At 38.1% G+C, this 18,922-nt stretch overlaps 1 protein-coding gene across 2 annotated transcripts; it reads left to right on the forward strand.

The window, feature by feature from the left end:
• The first annotated feature begins 78 nt into the window (after window positions 1-78).
• Window positions 79-16,816, forward strand: UBE2B (ubiquitin conjugating enzyme E2 B). Of its 2 annotated transcripts, XM_069483623.1 has the most exons (6): window positions 79-207; window positions 2,259-2,339; window positions 4,301-4,326; window positions 8,185-8,274; window positions 13,893-13,981; window positions 15,320-16,816. In XM_069483623.1, exons 1-6 carry the CDS (start codon window positions 164-166, stop codon window positions 15,446-15,448), a joined length of 459 nt encoding a protein of 152 aa, XP_069339724.1. In that variant the 5' UTR covers window positions 79-163; the 3' UTR covers window positions 15,449-16,816. The 2 variants fall into 2 exon arrangements, with proteins under 2 accessions (XP_069339724.1, XP_069339725.1); XM_069483624.1 differs by lacking the exon at window positions 8,185-8,274.
• The last annotated feature ends 2,106 nt before the right edge of the window (window positions 16,817-18,922 follow it).

Raw genomic sequence — 18,922 nt, forward strand, 5'->3', positions numbered from 1 at the left:
GGGCGGAGGGATCTGGAGGCGGCGGAGGGAGACGTCATTGCAGGGTTGTTTGTGCAGTCTCGGCGGCGGCGGTGACCCACAGTGATTCGGCCGCCGCGCCGGGGGGTGGGGGGGCTGCGCGGGACTCTTTTCTTTCAGACTGACCGCGGGGCAGCTGGGGAGCATGTCGACCCCGGCCCGGAGGAGGCTCATGCGGGATTTCAAGCGGTAAGGGCCTTCACCTTCGCCTGGATGACGACTGCTCCCCGAAACTACGGGGCTGTAGGGCGGGGATCGCGGACACCTTCCCCTGATGACCCTAAGAGGCCGGCCGTGGGCCCAGCTGGACCGACGGAAGCCCGGTCCTAGCCTCGGCTCCCACTCCCTCATCCTTGCTGCCCACTCTGGCAGCCTCAGAGATTTCGATACTCCTCCTCCCCCTTCCCCGCCTAGAAAGTAAAAAGGTGGCGATCGGCTAGCTTGGGGTTCTCTGCTGTCCATTTCGGCCATCTGCCCGATGGCTCACCCAAGCGATCGAACATCAAGCCCCTGCCCCTGCCCCCTGCGGCGCCCCCTTCCTGTCCCCTAAAAGTGAGCTCTTGCAGGAGGTTGTCCCTCGCCTGCGGCACCAGGCAGCTTTGTTCCACAGCCTCGCGGTCTCCTCGGAGGATCGGGGTTGGGGCGAAAAGGCCCCCCTTCCTTTTCTGCAGCGAGGGTGGGGTCTACTGCGCGAGGTCGGGAGGTGGTTAACCCATCCCCCGAAACCTGACCCTGCCCCCGCCCGCCTGAAAGGACCTTGAGCACTGACTTGGAGATCTGGGACCTTGGAGCTGGCCACTCTGGCTGCCAGGACGTTCTGGAACTCAGCTCTGGCTGGTGAATAAAGCCCTATCTATAGCCTCTCAAGTCTGGAAAAATGCCTTCCCTTAGACTGGCGCTAATCCGATACTCCCTGGGCCTCCCTTTGTAGAGTTTGTTATGAGGCATTGGGGTTAGGAGAAGAAAATGACTTTTTCCCAGTTGTTTATCTTCTGTTGAATATTTACAGGTACGTAAGAAAATGAGTGAGAAACTTACCATTGCGATACTCTGCAAATTTTTCTTAAGTTTCTTTTTGGGGAGACCTGCCCTGATGGAGACAAAATATTTAGTAGAAAAACTTAGATTTGCCGCTCAGGAAGTTAACCTCTCAACTTCGCCATTAAGCTTTATGTGAAGCATTTAGAAGCCATTGTTTTGGGCTTTGGCCAGCTTTTTAAATTCATTCCTAGTTTCTTGTAGCCATTTAAAGGCAGGCGTCAAGCAGTATAGTTCCTGTAAGGCTTCTGTTCATGGTGGCCTGATTTGCTTGAGATTGACTAAAAAGAGCCATTTTTATGTAGACTAATTGCAAAGTATTATACCACATGGAAATGACTACATATATATTTGTGTGTGTGTACAATGTAGCGTTTTTTAATTGAGGTGACGGTCTTTAAAGGGGGCTGCTCTATTTTGTGCAGAAATCCTCTTTCTAAAGCTTGAAATCAGTAGATTTGATTAGCTCTCATGAAAAATTCAAATAATAAAACTTTCAGTTCCTGTCCGTTGTCCCCCTGGTTCCTTACTGTATTTCTCTGCTTCATTCTGAGTTGAACACATGGCACCTTTGGTAGTTTTCCAAAGGTCTTCAGGTTACAAGAATTTGACTATGACGAATGTTGGAAGCTTTGTACTGAGTCTTCTGGTCTGAAAGGTAGACGTGGTGTTAGTGCAGAGCCTTTAAAATAGGGACTGGTGGAAAACCTAACTGAAGCTTCTGATTACTTTTAAATATCCTGCCTAAAGCTAGCTTCCTAATTACATTGAACATAGGTGTTTACATTGAGGTTTACCTTTTTTTTCTTGTAGCCCTGTTGCACAAGTAGCTGTGTTAAGATTTACATAGCCTTTGTATGGTTAGAGCAGCAAAATCAATTCTGTAAAAATAATTTTTGCTGTTGAGGTTTTAAACTTTTTTTGGTTGAAGAGGGCAGTGTGTGTGCATTAGTTCATAAAGAGGTATTATATTTTAATTTTGATGATATTTGAAGAGGGATTATTCCCAAGCCCTTTGGACTTTTAGATAATTTGGAGAGGTATTTAATAAGTGTATGTGCCTGGTCTATATATTTAGTTCAGCACAATAACAAGGAAATAAATTTAGTTTTTGTCCCAAAATGGTATAGTGTCCGTAGGTGTTCTGGCCTCCTTAGTGACCTTAATGTTCAACTTTTAAAATTACCACTCTGGATTTCTAGATTGCAAGAGGACCCACCTGTGGGTGTCAGTGGTGCACCGTCTGAAAACAACATCATGCAGTGGAATGCAGTTATATTTGGGTGAGTTGAAAGATTTAACAAATAATAAGTGTGTGTTGATTCTTTAAGAAAAGTGAATATATTACAACTACCTAGGAAACGAGACTGAGGTAGAATGAAGGTTCCTTAAGGATTGAAACAAGATAGATTTTTAAAAATTTTTCAATAAGAGTTTTAGGGCCGGGCACTGTGGCTCACACCTGTAATCCCAGCACTTTGCGAGGCCAAGGCTGGAGGGTCACTTGAGGCCAGCAGTTCAAGATCAACCAGGATAACATAACAAGACCCCATCTCTAAAAAAAAGTTGTGTTTTTTTTTTTTTAATGGGCTGGGCTTGGTGTCAGACACCTATAGTCCTAGCTACTTGGAAGGCTGGTGCAGAAGGATCTCTTGAGCCCAGGAGTTCAAGCTTGCAGTGAGCTGTGATCACACTACCTCGCTCCAACCTCGGCAACAGAGTGAGATCCTATCTCTCAAAAAAAAAAAAAAATCCCTTTTGGCAGTTACATAAAATTTATTGGCTCTTTGGGGTAATTACATATGGGTTTATAATAAAAAATACTATTTACTTAAAAAATGCTGTTTGATATTAAATGGTATGGAATGATAAAGGAGAAAAATTATTTTGTACAAAACATAACCATGCAGGCCAGGCACAGTGGCTCACACCTGTAATCCTAGCACTCTGGGAGGCCGAGGCGGGAGGATCGCTCAAGGTCAGGAGTTCGAGACCAGCCTGAGCAACAGTGAGACCCCGTCTGTACTAAAAATAGAAAGAAATTAGCGGGACAACTAAAAATACACATACAGAAAAAATTAGCCGGGCATGGTGGCTCATGCCTGTAGTCCCAGCTACTCAGGAGGCTGAGGCAGAAGGATTGCTTGAGTCCAGGAGTTTGAGGTTGCTGTGAGGTAGGCTGACGCCACGGCACTGTAGCCCAGGCAACAGAGCCAGACTATGTCTCAAAAAAAAAAAAAAACATAATCATGCAAATGTTTATGGTCTCATTCCATTGAAGCCGTAAAAAGGCTTGGAACAGAAAATAATGAGAATTTCCACTGTAGCAAGAATTTAGATTAAAATGTTTCACAGCCCAATGTGAAATAACTGAATGGAGCCATCTGAGAAACAGTCTTACATTTTACATATTGTATATATGCTTTTTAATTTAAAATTTTCTTATTTTTTTATTGCTTTTTCTGGACTTGATCTATTTTTCTTTTATTCTCCCCCTGCCAATTCTTTTTAAACTAGAGTTGTGCATTAAAAAGTAAAAGGAATGAATACTTTCATAAACAATTCTGATTTCCACAGAATTAGTTATGAGGGCCTATAGTTAAAGGCTAGTGGGAAATGAGTGAAGTTCATCCTTCTAGAGTAAACTGATTCTATTACACTCAGGCTGTTATCCTGCTGCTTTGAGATCCTGAATATGCCTTGCAAATAATAATTAAACTTCATGCTGCTGCTTAGGAAAGAAGAAATTGGGATATGGAGGCAAAGAAAAGATCTGAGCAAAAGAATCTGGCTTTCTTGGTGACATCAGCTATGCTTAGCTAGTTTGGACAAGAGTTACTTTGGTTTAGGACACTTTTAGTGTCATAATTATCTTAAACTAATGGGAATTGATTTCCATCTTATTACTGTAAAATGAAAAGGTGACTTTTAAGAATATACATATTTACAAAATGACTGCTCAGTATTTATGAACTGAATTTCTTTTGTGCTAAAATTATGGACAAGTTTTTTGTTGTTTCTTAAAACCATCCTAAAAGGAAAACTTAAAAAATGAAAGTTATTCTTTCTGCCTGCATCTATGAAAATCCAGGACTAAGATGGTATTAAATTACAATCTCTTAAAAACTCCACAAATTATCAGAATGAGCCCCTCTATCTATTGGCGTTTATCCTTTCCATTCTTGAAAATCAGGAAAAAGCAGAATGAAAAACTTCTTTTAATCAGAAATCTTCTTGTTTTCAGACCAGAAGGGACACCCTTTGAAGATGGTAAGTCATACTATGTTTTCTAAAGTATTATGAGGGTGCTTTTTAGTAGGGAATTGTAACACCAGCATATCCACTTGAAGCCATTATCTATTGTCAATAGGCCAAGTTAATAAAACTAAATAAAGCTACTGAGAATTTTTAATTTATAAGGTACTTTCCATCCCACATCAGCTTGGTCACCTCCATTCCAGTTCCCTCTGTTACTTTCATATTTGCCTGTAGAACTGTGAGCCTAGATGGCAGGTTCTGTGTTGCTGAGAATAGTTTGTATTTCGGTGGCCTTGTAGCATGATAAAGAGATCCCTGAGGTCAACACCAGGAAAGTAATCATGCTTTTTTATACTTTGTTAATTTATATTGACAGGGTGTTGAGCTGAGATTTTTCTTTAATATACAAAGCTACCAGTAGCTTTCAGTACTACTAGCATTTAACACCCATAGGTAGTTCGCATTTTGCATAATCTTTTGCATCTCAAGTTGGTTATTTCCACCAGGAGCAAGGAAAATGGGAAACTAGTTCTAACATGTATTTATAATTGAGCTTATCAAATTGATTTTTAACCATGTACTTAGATTTTTCCTAATTATAGCATGGATTTTTAAGAAATTGTTGAGCAGCTTTGTTATAATTAGCAAAATGACTTCAGAATTAATCCATCAAGAATATTTGCACAAGAATGTAGCACTATTTATAAGGAGATAACTTGAATGCTTAGTGGGAGAAGTGGTTAAGCAAATTATGATGTATCTAGACTCTGGAATATCATGTACCTATTAAAGAGGAAACTAGATTGAACATATGTCTTAGTAGACAAAAGAGTTGCAGAATGTTTATTATAGCATCACATTTTTACTAAATATATGTGTGTGTGTTAAGATGTTACACACTGTGGTGTTATCAGTGATTATTTCTAGGTGGGAGTAAGGAACTGAAGGAGGTAATTAAGGACTTAAGCTTTTTTTCTATACCGGGGGTTCTCATGTGGTCCCTAAACCCCTCGGGGTCTCTGAGACCGTTTCAGTAAGACCGTGTTGACATTTGTACTGATGTTACAAGAGCAATGGTGGCTAAAACTGCACCTAAGCAGTTTATCATCTTAGAATAAATCAAGACAGTGGCACCAAACTGTACTAATAGTCACTGTATTCTTTGCATTTTAAAAGAAGCCAGTTTTACTTAAAAATGCCTTGAAACAGTAGAAATTATTGGTATTAAGCTCTGACCCTTGAATATACATCTTTTTAATATTCTGTGTGATGGAATGGGAAGCATGAATAAAGCACTTCTGCTGACACCAGAGTATTATGGTTGTCATAATGCTTCTGCATCTGTCTGAGTTGCAGCTTGAACTACTGCTTCTTTCATGGAACCTTTTTTACTTGAAAGAATGACTGACAGACAAGCTGTGCTTACTTAGGTTTGAATATATGGCAGACATATTCTCAAAAATGACCTAAGTGTGTTGTCAGGTTAAGGAAAAGGAATGAATATATTTGTTGCTAATGATAAAATGACAGCTTCCCAATACTTAGACTTTTCCAATGAGATTAACAGGTGTATTACCTACTGTGAATTTTTTTTTGGATAGTATATAGTGGAATATGGCAACATCTGGAAGATCTGCATAACTTGAGTGAACCCAATATTTTACAAATGACCAACACATAATATTACAAAATCATGGATAGGTAAAAGATTTATGCAGAGGACAACAGATTTTAATGTATTAAATAACTGAGTAAAAAACGGTTTCAGATTCTACATTGCAACAAACTACCTTTAGTTTTGGTGTAATATCAAAAAAGAATACCTATAGTTATCTGAAAAGGCTATGAAAATACTCCATTTTTCACTTGCATATTTGTGTGAGGCCAGATTTCCTTCAGATACTTCAGCCAAACAGTATATTGTAGCAGAATTCAGTGCAGAAACAGATAAGAGAACCCAGCTGTTTTCTGTTTAGCCAGTTGTTAAAGAGCTGCAAAAAATGGTAAAACAGTGTTTACACTTCTCACTAACTTTTGGGGGGGGGGGACTATTTTTCATTAACTATGGTACTTAGGTTAATGTGTAATAGGTTTGTAGTTATTTTTAATGAATTAATAAATACTTCAAGATTTTCTGTTACAATTTCTAATACAACAAATGTCAGTAGGTTTAACCAGTGGTGTGCCAAGAGGCAGCCTATACTGAGTCATGAGAGCCAGTTGTTAAAATTTCAGGAATTTTTGCAAGCTAGTTATTAAAGAGCCATTATGTTGAATATAAAAACATGTTTAGAAATTAAAAAGTGACAAATACTCAAACCTCATCACTTTCTAGTTATTTTGCCATATTGTACTATTTTTGGTGCTCTTGAGGAGGTTGTTACTACTCTCTTTGTATCTCTATGGTATGTTACCAGGTTCATGTTTAGGAGTCTTGAGACCAAAAAGCTTAAGGATAGCTGGCTTCCGGTTTGCTTTTGCCTAAAATTTTACATTTGACGGCTATTATTTTTGTAATTAAAGAAAATTAAAATGCAAGCTTTAAAAATACATAATTAGGGATAAGACTAACTTCATTATGCTTCAGAGCACCTCTGTTACATTAATACACGCCATAACGTGAAATAGACTTTGCCTTTGGTTTGGCTTCCCCAGTCCCAAATTTCCAAACAACAAAAAAAAGTAGAGAGGTGACAGTTGTATATCAAATATATGATCAATGACAATATAAAATATTTTACTAAATGTGAGCCTTTAACACACTAGGGGAAAAAATTTCTTTTCCCTGGGGCCATGGTGTTTTATTACAAAAATAGAATAAAAACTTCGAAAACAAAACGTTCGTTTCTAATTTAATGAAAAATTTGTTATTTTGTATTGTTTTCTGTGCGTGGGTTATATGCAACTTGAAATAGTTTATGTGGCTCCCAAGGTGAAGAAATGTGTGTGTTACATACGCTTCACGAGGCCCTGGGCTCAAAACTAGCTTGAGTTAAAAAACTCACATGGCAGTTAATGTGTTAATCTTGGTAGACTGAAGCCAGGAGCTTAGAATTGACACTGTGAAAGAGTGTTTTGTTTTGTTTTTAACTGCATTAATGAAATAAGGAAAGAACCTTGTATAGAGACATCTGGAATGGTTTAAAGATTTACTTCATTAGGAGTAAGTCCCAACTTGACTGCGTACATCCTCAGGGTTGCAATTGGAGGACTCTCCAGCCTTCAGGTGGACTTCCTCCAAGTAAAAGCGCTCTGGGTAGTTAAGCCCAGAAGCAGTCTATGTAGACAAACACAAAACCATTAATCGCAGTTAAATACAGATTTAGACTGATCACAGTGTTGTACCATGTTGGACTATAACCCAAAGTAGGCAGTTATACTAAAGCTTAATGATTCTTGGTATGTTCAAATGAAGGGATTGGTGCCGGAATAGAACCAACCTTCCACATTAAGTACTCACCCGGTTAGGGTTAGGGTTAGGGTTCGGGTTCCTTTACTGTGTGCTAGTCAGTCCCTCTCAAAATCCCTTGGCCACCCCTCTTCTAAGCTGTGATAAACTATTTGTACTTCCTCAGAGGTGCATTTTAAATCTTGGTAGCTAGGTCCCAGTTGCCTTCCAAAAATACGACAGTTAGCATTCCCACCAACAGCCTTATGAATGTTCTTGTTCCCCAACTGCTTGCCAGTGCTGCATGTTATCAGTCTAACAGAGACAGAGGTATATGCAGTACATGTTGTGTGCTAAACCAAAGGTGACGTATTAACTGTTGTGTATTTGTGTGAAAACCAGCATGGGGTTGAGGATTGATTGATGAAAAGAGTAAGAGTTGTGCTTGTCTTTACTATAATTTTGATTTGTTTTCTATCTAGGTACTTTTAAACTAGTAATAGAATTTTCCGAAGAATATCCAAATAAACCGCCAACTGTTAGGTTTTTATCCAAAATGTTTCATCCAAATGGTAAGTAGCACTTTACGTGAGACTTTGCAGATGACTGGGGGGGAAGACTTGTTTCCCGCCTTTTAGGTCTGCCCCTCACTCTTCACGGTTAGGGCCCACTCGTAGGTAGCTGTTGCTTCTGTGCTCATAGTAGCCACCTTTTTGTAGCTAGAATCTAATCAAAGTTCCAAATTTGAGGTAAAGTTGTTTTTGTTTTTATTTTTTCCATAAAAATCCCAAACCACGGAAGAATTTTTTTCTTTTTTTACATAAAATCCAAAGTTGTTTTTTAATAACTTCTGAATTGTAAGTAATATGTAAGCCAGGCACAGGGGCGTGCACCAGTAGTCCCAGACTACAGGAAGCTGAGGTGGGACGATCACTTGAGCCCCGGAGTTGGAGGCCCTCTTGGACAATATAGCAAGACCCTGTCTCTAATAAAAAAGATAAATAAATACAAGTAATGTGTATCTGTTTGTAGAAATGTGAAAGATACCAAAAAGAATTTATTGCCTAAATTTAGCTTTTAAAAAATATAATTTTGGCCAGGTGCAGCAGCTCACTCCTATAATCCTAGCACTCCAAGAGGCTGAGGCGGGAGGATCACTTGAGGTCAGGAGTTCAAGACCAGCCTGAGCAAGAGCAAGACCCCATCTCTACTAAAAATACAAAAAAATAGCTAGGCATGGTGGGGCACGTCTGTGTAGTCCCAGCTACTCAGGAGGCTAAGGCAGGAGGATTGCTTGAGCCCAGGAGTTTGAGGCTACAGTGAGCTATCATGATGCCACTGCACTCTAGCTGGGGGAAGAGAGCAAGACTCTATGTCCAAAAAAAAAAAAAAAATATATATATATATATATATATATATACACACACACACACACACAATTTCATTTCTGCAAAATTGAGATCATATGTATAGAGTAATTTTTACATGTTATGAACATTTTCTCTTATCAGATATTCTATCACATCATTTTTAATGGCTCCAAAGTATTATCTTAAGTATTAACAGATTTACCTTAATCCATTTAACCAGTGTTCCATTGTTGGTAGTTTTCAATTGTTTATAATTTTAAATAGCACTTTATGAACATTCTTGAAAAAAAGACTTTTCAGATATCAATTACAAGTGGGATTACTGGATCAAAGGCTGTTATGTTTTTAAGGCTTTTAACACAGTTTTCCATTTTTTGCTTCAACAAGATAATTTGTTATTCTTTATTAAATGACTGAATAACACTTTTGTAATAAATTTGGTCTTCCTTGACTTGTTATATCTATTACATTTATATTCCTGAATTGTAAATCACCATGTGAAAGACTACTTCTCCAAAATCTTGAAGGTCCTTTTCCTTCTTATAACCTTTGTTCATTTAAATGGCGTCTTCCCCGTCAGCTAACTTACTTTCAGGAAGAACATTTTCAGAGGTCCTCTTAATTGTGTCTCTAATACTGCAGACTACCCAAAGAGTTTCCTACCCAGAGCGGAGATATGTTTGTCTATGTCTGAAATCAAGGTGACTTTTCAATAATAGATCTAGCCTTTGATGCTTCATTACTGTGAAGTTGCTTTTTCCTTCTAGCTGCTTTTTTGTTTGTGGACAAGATGGGTTTGATTTTGTTTTCTGTTTCTGTTTTGGAGAAATTCCCAAATCACTTACCATTTATTCCACTGTAACTGTATCTGGCTTGGTATTGAATCAAACCAAACAAGTCATAGTAAGCGGTCCTTTAAATCAAGATGAGAAAGACTGTGGAATGAACAGGGGCTATACGTGTATAGAGAGATAGGGTTATCTACTTAAGCAAACATAAAATGTATCTGGTTTTCTCATCCCTTCATATTGATAGCATTGTTTCCCTGTTTTCTGCTATGAGTACCTGTTTTTATTTAACCTTCTGGTTTACTTTTTTAAAAACATTTATTGAAATGTAATTTACACACCATGCTATTCACCCACAATTCAGTGGTTAGAACAGCAGAAAACCTCCTAACCATAAGGACTCACTCCTCATTTCTCCACCCACCCCAAGCCCTAGGTAACCACGAATCTATTTTCTCTGTCTCGATTTGAATATTCTGGACATTTCATATAAATGGAATCTTATGCTAGGTAGTCCTCTGTGACTTGACTTCTTTCACCTAGCATAAAGTTTTCCAGGTTCATCTATGCTGTAACATGTATCTTTACTTCATTTTTTACTGCTGAATAATACTCCATTGTATGGAAGTGCTGCATTTTGTTTATCATCATTTCACAGACATTTGGGGTCTAGTTACTTCTGGATTCTCAAAAATAGTTTCTAGTTCAAAACTTTACAATTGGCGGGGCGCGGTGGCTCAGGCCTGTAATTCTAGCACTCTGGGAGGCCGAGGCGTGTGGATCGCTTGAGGTCAGGAGTTCGAGACCAGCCTGAGCAAGAGTGAGACCCCGTCTCTACTAAAAATAGAAAGAAATTATCTGGACAACTAAAAATATATATAGAAAAAATTAGCCAGGCATGGTGGCGCATGCCTGTAGTCCCAGCTACTCGGGAGGCTGAGGCAGGAGGATCACTTGAGCCCAGGAGTTTGAGGTTGCTGTGAGCTAGGCTGACGCCACGGCACTCTAGCCTGGGCAACAGAGTGACACTCTGTCTCAAAAAAAAAAAACAAAAAACAAAACTTTACGATTGTTTTATATTTTTATGGGTTTTTACAGAGGTGCTGATTTTTGCCTTGGGCATGCTAAGTTTGATGTTCCCACGTTACAGGACAATAAGCAGTTGGCTATGCTGCCTTGAAGCTGAGAGATAGATCTGGGCTGAGGCTAACGATTGGGAGTGCTGAGCACATGAATAGAAACTGAGGCCATGGCAGTCAATAGGATTTCCCAGAGGGTGTATAAAGGGTAAGAAGGAAGAGGACATAAGAAAGAGCCATAAGGAATGGCAATATTTGAGTGTGATTTGCTCCCCCTCTCCCCTAAAAAAACTCACTTATCCCTATTTTTATACAGAGCGTTCTAGATTGCTCCATGAAGCGCAATTGGCAATATCTATAACATTTAAATGCATTTACCCTTTGTCAACATAGCAATTCTATGTTTCTACTTCTAGAAATTTATCCTGAAGATAGTCTCACAAGTGGGTAAAAATTTATGTTCATTGCTTATGTTTTCATGTAACTGGTCTAAGGAGGGAAAACCTCCCAGTTAAGACTTTTAATACATGTTGATCACTCATGTTTTTTAAATTATTATTATGAAAGGAATATATACTCATTGCAAAAATAAATCATAAATACAAGGAAGGGTAAAGAAATATCATTGATAATCCTGCTCTCTACAGATATCCACAGATTTTTGCATTTAGTTTTACAATAAATGTTTTTGTGACTACATATACTTCAAATGAAAATATTTATATATAATTCTTTTGCCAAAATATGGAATTATCCAATATAAATAATTAAAAACTTTTTTTTAGGGCAATATGCTGTGGGTGTCTTTCTGCATAAAAATAAACAGCAGATATATATTATTTCTGGTGGCTGTTTTTATTGGTTATATGAATGCACCATTACTTATGTAGCCAGTACCCTGTTCAGGGACCACAAGGTAGTTTCCAGTTTTTCAATCCTATTAATAGTATTATAGCAAAAATCCTGTAAATAAATGTTTGTGCATGTCCATAATTATTTCCTTAGAATAATTTCTAGGAGTGGAATTTCTATGTCAATAAATAAGCAATTTTTCAAGTGCTTTAAGAATATTTTGAAATATGGAATGTAAACAAATGGCTATGTGGTATGTGTTGAAAAAATTTAACTCTGAGCCCCCTGATGGTAAGGCCTGTCTTAGTCTGTTTTCTGCTCTCATGAAACCCAGAGACTGGGTAATAATTTATAAACAATAGACGTTTATTTGGCTCATGGTTCTGGAGACTGAAAAGTCCAAGAGCATGGCACCGTCATTTGGTGAGGGCCTCCATGTGGTGTCACCCCATGGTGGGGGGGCAGGCAAGCAAGCACACGTGACAGAGAGGAAATCACGCCAAACTCATGTTCTTATCAGGAGCTCACTCCTGGCATGATGGCATTAATCCATTCGTGAGGGCAGAGAGCCCTCGTGACCATCACCTCTTAAAGGTCCCACCTCTCAATACTGGTGTTAGGTTATTAAGTATGAAATGTCCCATTTCCTTAAGTACTAAGTTTGACAGTTGGTTTCTTTGACGTTTCACTTTGACACTTCTGGGTTTTTTTGGTTTTTTTACTGTGAAGCTACATTCTCATTCTTTGAAACGCATGGTTTGGCTTGTGATTGTCTTTCAATTTTTTTTTAAGAGCAATTTTGGTAAAACCGTGGATACATCAAAAATTCATGTTATTTTCAAATATGAGTTCCGTCACAGAACCAGTGCTGCACAGATAGGTTAAAATAGCAACGAAGTGTTTGGGAAAGATGTGGCTAATGAACGTACAGTACGTCAATAGTTTGAGAAGTTCTATTCTGGTGACTTTAATCTTGAAAATGAGCCACATGGGTGACGTGAGACCGTTGGATAATGATGAGCTGAAAGCAGTACTGGAAGCAAATCCATGTCAACCTACCCATGAGTTAGTAGCAAGGTTTGATGTTACTATTCCAACAATACTGGACCATTTGAAACAAATCAGCAAGGTAAAGAAGCTGGATAGATGAGTACTACATGAATTAAATGAGCATCAGAAGAGAAATCCTCTCGGAGCTTGCCTTTCTTTGCTGTCATGACATTAAGGCCAACCATTTCTACACTGTGTTGTTACATGTGATGGAAAATGGATTCTTTTTGACAATCCCAAGCATTTGGCACAATGGTTGGATAAAGACAAAGTGCCAAAACACAGTCCAAAACTGAATATTCCTCAGAAAAACCTAATGGTGTCTGTTTGATGGTCCAGTGCTGGTATTATCCCCTACAGCTTCATGCAACTTGGTCAGTCGATTACAGCGGGTGTCTACTGCAGCCAATTGGACGAAATGATGAGGATGCTTGTGATTAAGCAGCTGAGATTGGTCAGTAGAGACAGGCCAATCCTCTTGCAAGATAACAGTTGACCACATGTCGCACAAACACTGCTGCTCAAACTACAGAAGCTGGAGCTGGAAACTCTCTGTCATCCACCATATTCACCAGGCCTTGCACCAACTGACTACCACTTCCCCCAGGCTTTGGACCACTTCTTGCAAGGAACAATATTCAATCCTCAACAAGCTGTGGAAAATGCCTTTTGTGATTTCATCGCCACTCACTCCCCAGGCTTAAACAAGCTACTGTTAAGATGGCAAAACTGTGTTGATAATTTAGGCACATACTGCTTCTTATTTGAGATACAATAAACTAAACTTTTGATTAGAAATTGGACATTTCATATTTAATGACCTAATAAAATGGCAATTAAATTTCAACATGAGTTTTGGAGAGGACATTCAAACCATAGCAGGTGCAAAATAAGAGACCTTAGTTTTAACACAGGTTTTCCTATGATACAGAAGGGTTATGATCTGATGTTTAAAACATCTAACCAAGCCTAGCATTGTTTGTGGTGAAGATTTCTCCTGTTAGCTATGACAGTGTTACTTGTATAATAACAATTAGTGTTGTCTTTGCAGTGTATGCTGATGGTAGCATATGTTTAGATATCCTTCAGAATCGATGGAGTCCAACATACGATGTATCTTCTATCTTAACATCAATTCAGGTAAGTGTGTGCTAGGATGTATCGTAATTTTTCAGGATGCTATAGGATACAATCAGCTCCTTTAAGAGCAATCTAAAGACCACATGAACATATTAACTTCCCTAGGACCCAGGTAACTAATAGCAGACATCAGACAAGAACCCATGATTTTCAGCTAACTGCTGTGCTTTTTCATTAGTGTGACTGCATGGAATCTTGTCCACAGTCCCTTTGCTGTGTAAGTTGTGTGTTCTCACAGGTTAAACTTTATTTGTACCCATGAAGCATAACTAGAGGTTGTGGAAAAGGAAATCTTGGGGGAAAATATTATTGCTAAGTGCAGAGAAGCATTGAGTATGTTGCCTCATCTAAGAAATTCTATTTTGACCAGCTGAGCAAGAGCGAGACCCCGTCTCTACTAAAAAATAGCAATTGTATGGACAACTAAAAATATATATAGAAAACATTAGCCGGGCATGGTGGCGCATGCCTGTAGTCCCAGCTACTTGGGAGGCTGAGGCAGGAGGATCACTTGAGCCCAGGTGTTGGAGGTTGCTGTGAACTAGGCTGATGCCATGGCACTTTAGCCTGGGCAACAGAGTGAGACTCTGCCTCAAAAAAAAATTCTATTTTAAAAAAGAAAATAAAAAGTAGTGTAACTATTTGCCAAAGCTATCTCGCAGAATATTTCAGAATAAACCTTAAATGACGGTTTTGGAGGGGTGGAATTGGGGGATGTTTTAGTTATGTGGATTTGAGAAGAGCAGAAATAACATTTTGGTTTGTGACCAACTTTTTAAACTTTTTTCTATCACACTCCTTTAATTCTGGTTGTCTTATAAACATTGTTTTCAACCTTCCTATTTCATTCCCTTACTGGTAAATGTATATGTTTTGTTGATTAAAGGGAATAAGATTTACGCCGCCGCCCCCCCCCCCCCCCCATTTACTGTCCAGCATTTGCAAAGTAACCACAGTAATAGAGTTTAGCCTTGGAAAATGTTGGTTACAAAGGTATTTATAGGTATAGTATCTTAAGCAAATTAAGCTGTTTATCTCCTTGGTTAATGAGCAAATCTCAGTATACTGAAGAATATTCTTTTCTAATTTCTTTGAAATTAGAGGTCTCAAGGCAATTGATAACTATTTGTTTAGAAGCTTAAGCTCTTCAGCAGCAGGAAACCTCTTATTATTGTAGTATTTACCAAGCCATTTCTGAAAGAATGTAAACCTGAAAATATATGGTATACTAATTCCTTAAATAACTTGTTGTTTTGTATAACTTTACTCCATATCTGACCCTTGTTAACATAAAGAATAACTCTGCAAACCTGTCTCTTCTTCTCTCTTTCCTTCTAGTCTCTGCTGGATGAACCGAATCCAAACAGTCCAGCCAACAGCCAGGCAGCACAGCTTTATCAGGAAAACAAACGAGAATATGAGAAAAGAGTTTCGGCCATTGTTGAACAAAGCTGGAATGATTCATAATAGACAACTGGTCTGTTAATCTTTTTCATCATTGTTGTGTATAATTTACCTCTCAGTAGAAAGGCTAACAAATTTTAAGTGCCACAGGTTTTAAGGATTCTGCAGAAAAAAGAAAAAAGTCCTTCGGTTTAGAACCTACAAAAGCTTGTGTATCTTGATTAATGTACTTTTTATTGCATGGTGTGAACTAAGTTATTGCTGCATAAATTTGTAATATATCCTGTTTGTATTTTTTTCCAAGTGTATAATGTTGGTGTGGAGTTTTCATGACAGAATATACACATTTTGTAAATCTGTACTTTTTTCAAATATTGAATGCCTTATTTTTGAATTCTTTAGATTTTTAAATTGGAGAAAAGCACTTAAAGTTTTTTATATATGAATATTACATGTAAAGCTGTTAAAATACATAACTTCAGTGCAAGAGACTTTGTCACTTATTTCCTTAATCTGTAGAAGGGGTTAATAAGTCTCTAGCTCTCCATCAGTTAGTTAATAGTTTCATTTCCAATTTCAAAAGAACATAATTATATTTTATCAAGACAGTCTTCAAATTTGATTCCAAATACCAATTATAATCTCCAACTTTACTTTGAATGTACCTATATTAGCTTCAGTTGAGTAGTTCTAGACATAACTGGTTTGATTATGTCCCAGCCTGTATTTCGGCCACTTGTTACAGTTCCTGCATTACTTACTGTTAAACTGTACCTTTTGCGATTTCCCAGTTGGCCCCTCTGCCACGGGCAGAGAATTGATGCAACTGATGTTGCTGCTTGGTAGCACTTTAAATGAAAGTAAAACCATAAACATTTGCCAAAAATCCAGGCCCACTATAAACAATGAATTGGTTGCATTGGTTTGGGTAAGGCACACATTTGGAAGGAATCTTGGTGTAATTTAAATATTTGAAGACTACCTTTTAATGCAATTGCATATCTGTTTATTCTGGGGAAATGTTTTAACACCGGGGTCTGCTGAGTTGCTTTCTCTTGTGGAGATTTTTTTAATCTCCTAAGTTGTATAAAAGTTGTACTGCATCTTAGTTTGTTGGATAAATTTAAAACACAGTATTGTAGAAAGCTGACATAAAGCTATCCTATGCCTTCAAATAGTCTAGAAAATTGAAAATATACAAGTAAATTCTGTTGAACCACCTGTGTAGTCTCTCTAGTAGTTAAAACAGCTATTTCAGTAACCCCAAGGGTTTCTTGTCACAACCACACTGGCCTCCTGGGAATACGCTGCTGCCTTATTAGAAGACTGGGTTACAGGACGGCAGTATCTGCAGCTTCTATTCATTAAGCAAAGTTTAACACTGAATGGATAAGTGCTGATCTTTCCCTTTAAAAGTTATTACTTGGCAAATTCCTGGTTAAGTGTATGATTTTAGGGAACTTTGATACAAATGGGAATTCACTCACTGGAATCACAGCCCAAAAAAGATGCTTGATTTAAAAGTACTTTATGGTCATGTTAAGTGTGCGGTGCTTTTATAGTTTAGCTCTAAAACAAATTACAGACATTTACTCCAGTAACTCCTAGATTAAATATGCAATAGCCATGAGGGTCTCCCCTCTTATTTCATTAAATGCCATTTGGTTACTGCTTTAACATCCATTTTTATCCTTAACCTGTTTTTTTCTTTTGTGATTTAAAATGGGAACATTTCAAGTATTGATAGATAATTATAAGTGAGTTACATCTTAATTTGAAGGAAATTCAGTGAGTTCTAATTCCTAAATTCAACATATGCATAAAGCTTGTCCCTAGTCCACATTCGTTTTGGAGAAAATCCTTAAGAAGGTTCCATCTCTAAGTAATTCCTTACTGTTTTTTGTTTTTTTTTTCCTTCAGCCTTGGAACAGATTCCTATTTCTTTGGTTGAGTACCAAATATAAACCTTCAGTTTACAAGGTTATGTCATACGAAAAATGTTTACTTTTAAACTCTAGGTCAATTTTGCAAATGTATGGTATGACAAGAATCTAGAACTAAAATACTACTTATGTTGGTACAAAGTTATATTGCTGGATTCATGTTAAAATTTAAATACATTTGTGATACAGTTCCTCTGTAACAATACCTCTAGCATAGAACAATCCAGGCAAGGCACTAAGCACTTTAACGTATAATTTCATTTCAAATTCACAGTGACCCTATGAGGGGAAGTATTGTTATATTACAGATGAGGAAACTAGGTACAGAGAGACGAAGTGACTTGCTGAAGGTCAGCCAGCCAGTAAGTGGCAGGGCTGGGCCTGGAACCCAGTCTGGTCTTTTAATCAGCAACTGTACTGTCCCTTAGGAAATATTAAGAGATTGAGATTAGTGTTAGGAATTCTACTGAACTTAAATATTCATCCCAATTTGTGGAAATACTTCAGTTGCTTTAGTTACATACAGACTTGTAACTACTCCAATGAAAAGGTTTTCTTGACACCAATTTTCACCTCTTTTTAATGTAAACAAGTAAGTCTGAATATAGGAACACTTTCTGGTCTGTGATAGAAAGGATTATGGCTTATCAGTAAACCATAATTTTTCCCCTCCCTGGAAATATCCTTGAGTCTGTAGGATACCCCCCACTGCCCCCTCCAAAAAAAGTTTCATTAATATGAATAACTTCTGAAATTGATTTAAATTCTTATGTAGGCGGAAGGTAGTAGAGAAGAAAGCTATTAAAAGTGCTGCATTTACTAACAGTCTGCGTTTTCCTTAGTAAACAAAGTACCTGCCCTGCTCTGTTTATTCATTTAGTGTTAAGAGGTAACCTTGGGGCTCACAGTGTACTTCAGACTTAATGTCTAAAGTGTTTCATGTTTCAGTCATCCCAAGTTTTTGGAGGTAGGGATCAAATTTTGGGGTCTTGATAGTGTTCATGGTAATAATTTTCTATTGCATTGAGCAATAGAAAATCCCAGTGGAATCTCAATTATGTGGGGATTGTGTATATAAACAGAAAAGTCAATAGTTGAAAAGCTCTTTATTATTATTAAAGGTAAATGAGGCTGGGCACAGTGGCTCACACCTGTAATCCTAGCTCTTTGAGAAGCCAAAGGGGGTGGGGAGGGGGCAGTGCTTGAGGCTGGAAGTTTGAAACTAGCCTGAGCAAGAGCTAGACCCCATCTCTACAAAGAAGAGAAAAATGAGCTAGGTGTGGTGGCACCCGCCTGTACTGGGGAGGCTGAAGGCAGGAGGATCACTTGAGCCCAGGAGTTTGAGGTTGCAGTGAGCTACGATGACACCAATGCACTCCCCAGGGCGAGAGAGTAAGAGTCTGTCTCAAAAAAAAAAATTTTTTTTTAATGAAATTGTCCATAGGACGGGCCTTGTGCCAAGATAATAGCTCTATTACTTCAGTTCCCATCTAGTTAGAAAATGAGCTATTATCAGATAGGAGGAAAGATTAATTATCTTCAGTTATTCTAGTATATGACAGAGCAAAGATATCAGAAACTACATTTTATTGTT

Source organism: Eulemur rufifrons, chromosome 10 (genome assembly GCF_041146395.1).
Source record: "Eulemur rufifrons isolate Redbay chromosome 10, OSU_ERuf_1, whole genome shotgun sequence".
In the NCBI taxonomy this organism is placed as follows: Eukaryota; Metazoa; Chordata; class Mammalia; order Primates; family Lemuridae; genus Eulemur; species Eulemur rufifrons.

Bases quoted from the DNA above. Each gene is read 5' to 3' on its own strand.
- UBE2B (XM_069483623.1), top strand. From the start codon at position 164: ATGTCGACCCCGGCCCGGAGGAGGCTCATGCGGGATTTCAAGCG. The intron at 208-2,258 runs GTAAGGGCCTTC...CTGGATTTCTAG, and splicing joins CTCATGCGGGATTTCAAGCG to ATTGCAAGAGGACCCACCTG. The intron at 13,982-15,319 runs GTAAGTGTGTGC...CTTTCCTTCTAG, and splicing joins CTATCTTAACATCAATTCAG to TCTCTGCTGGATGAACCGAA.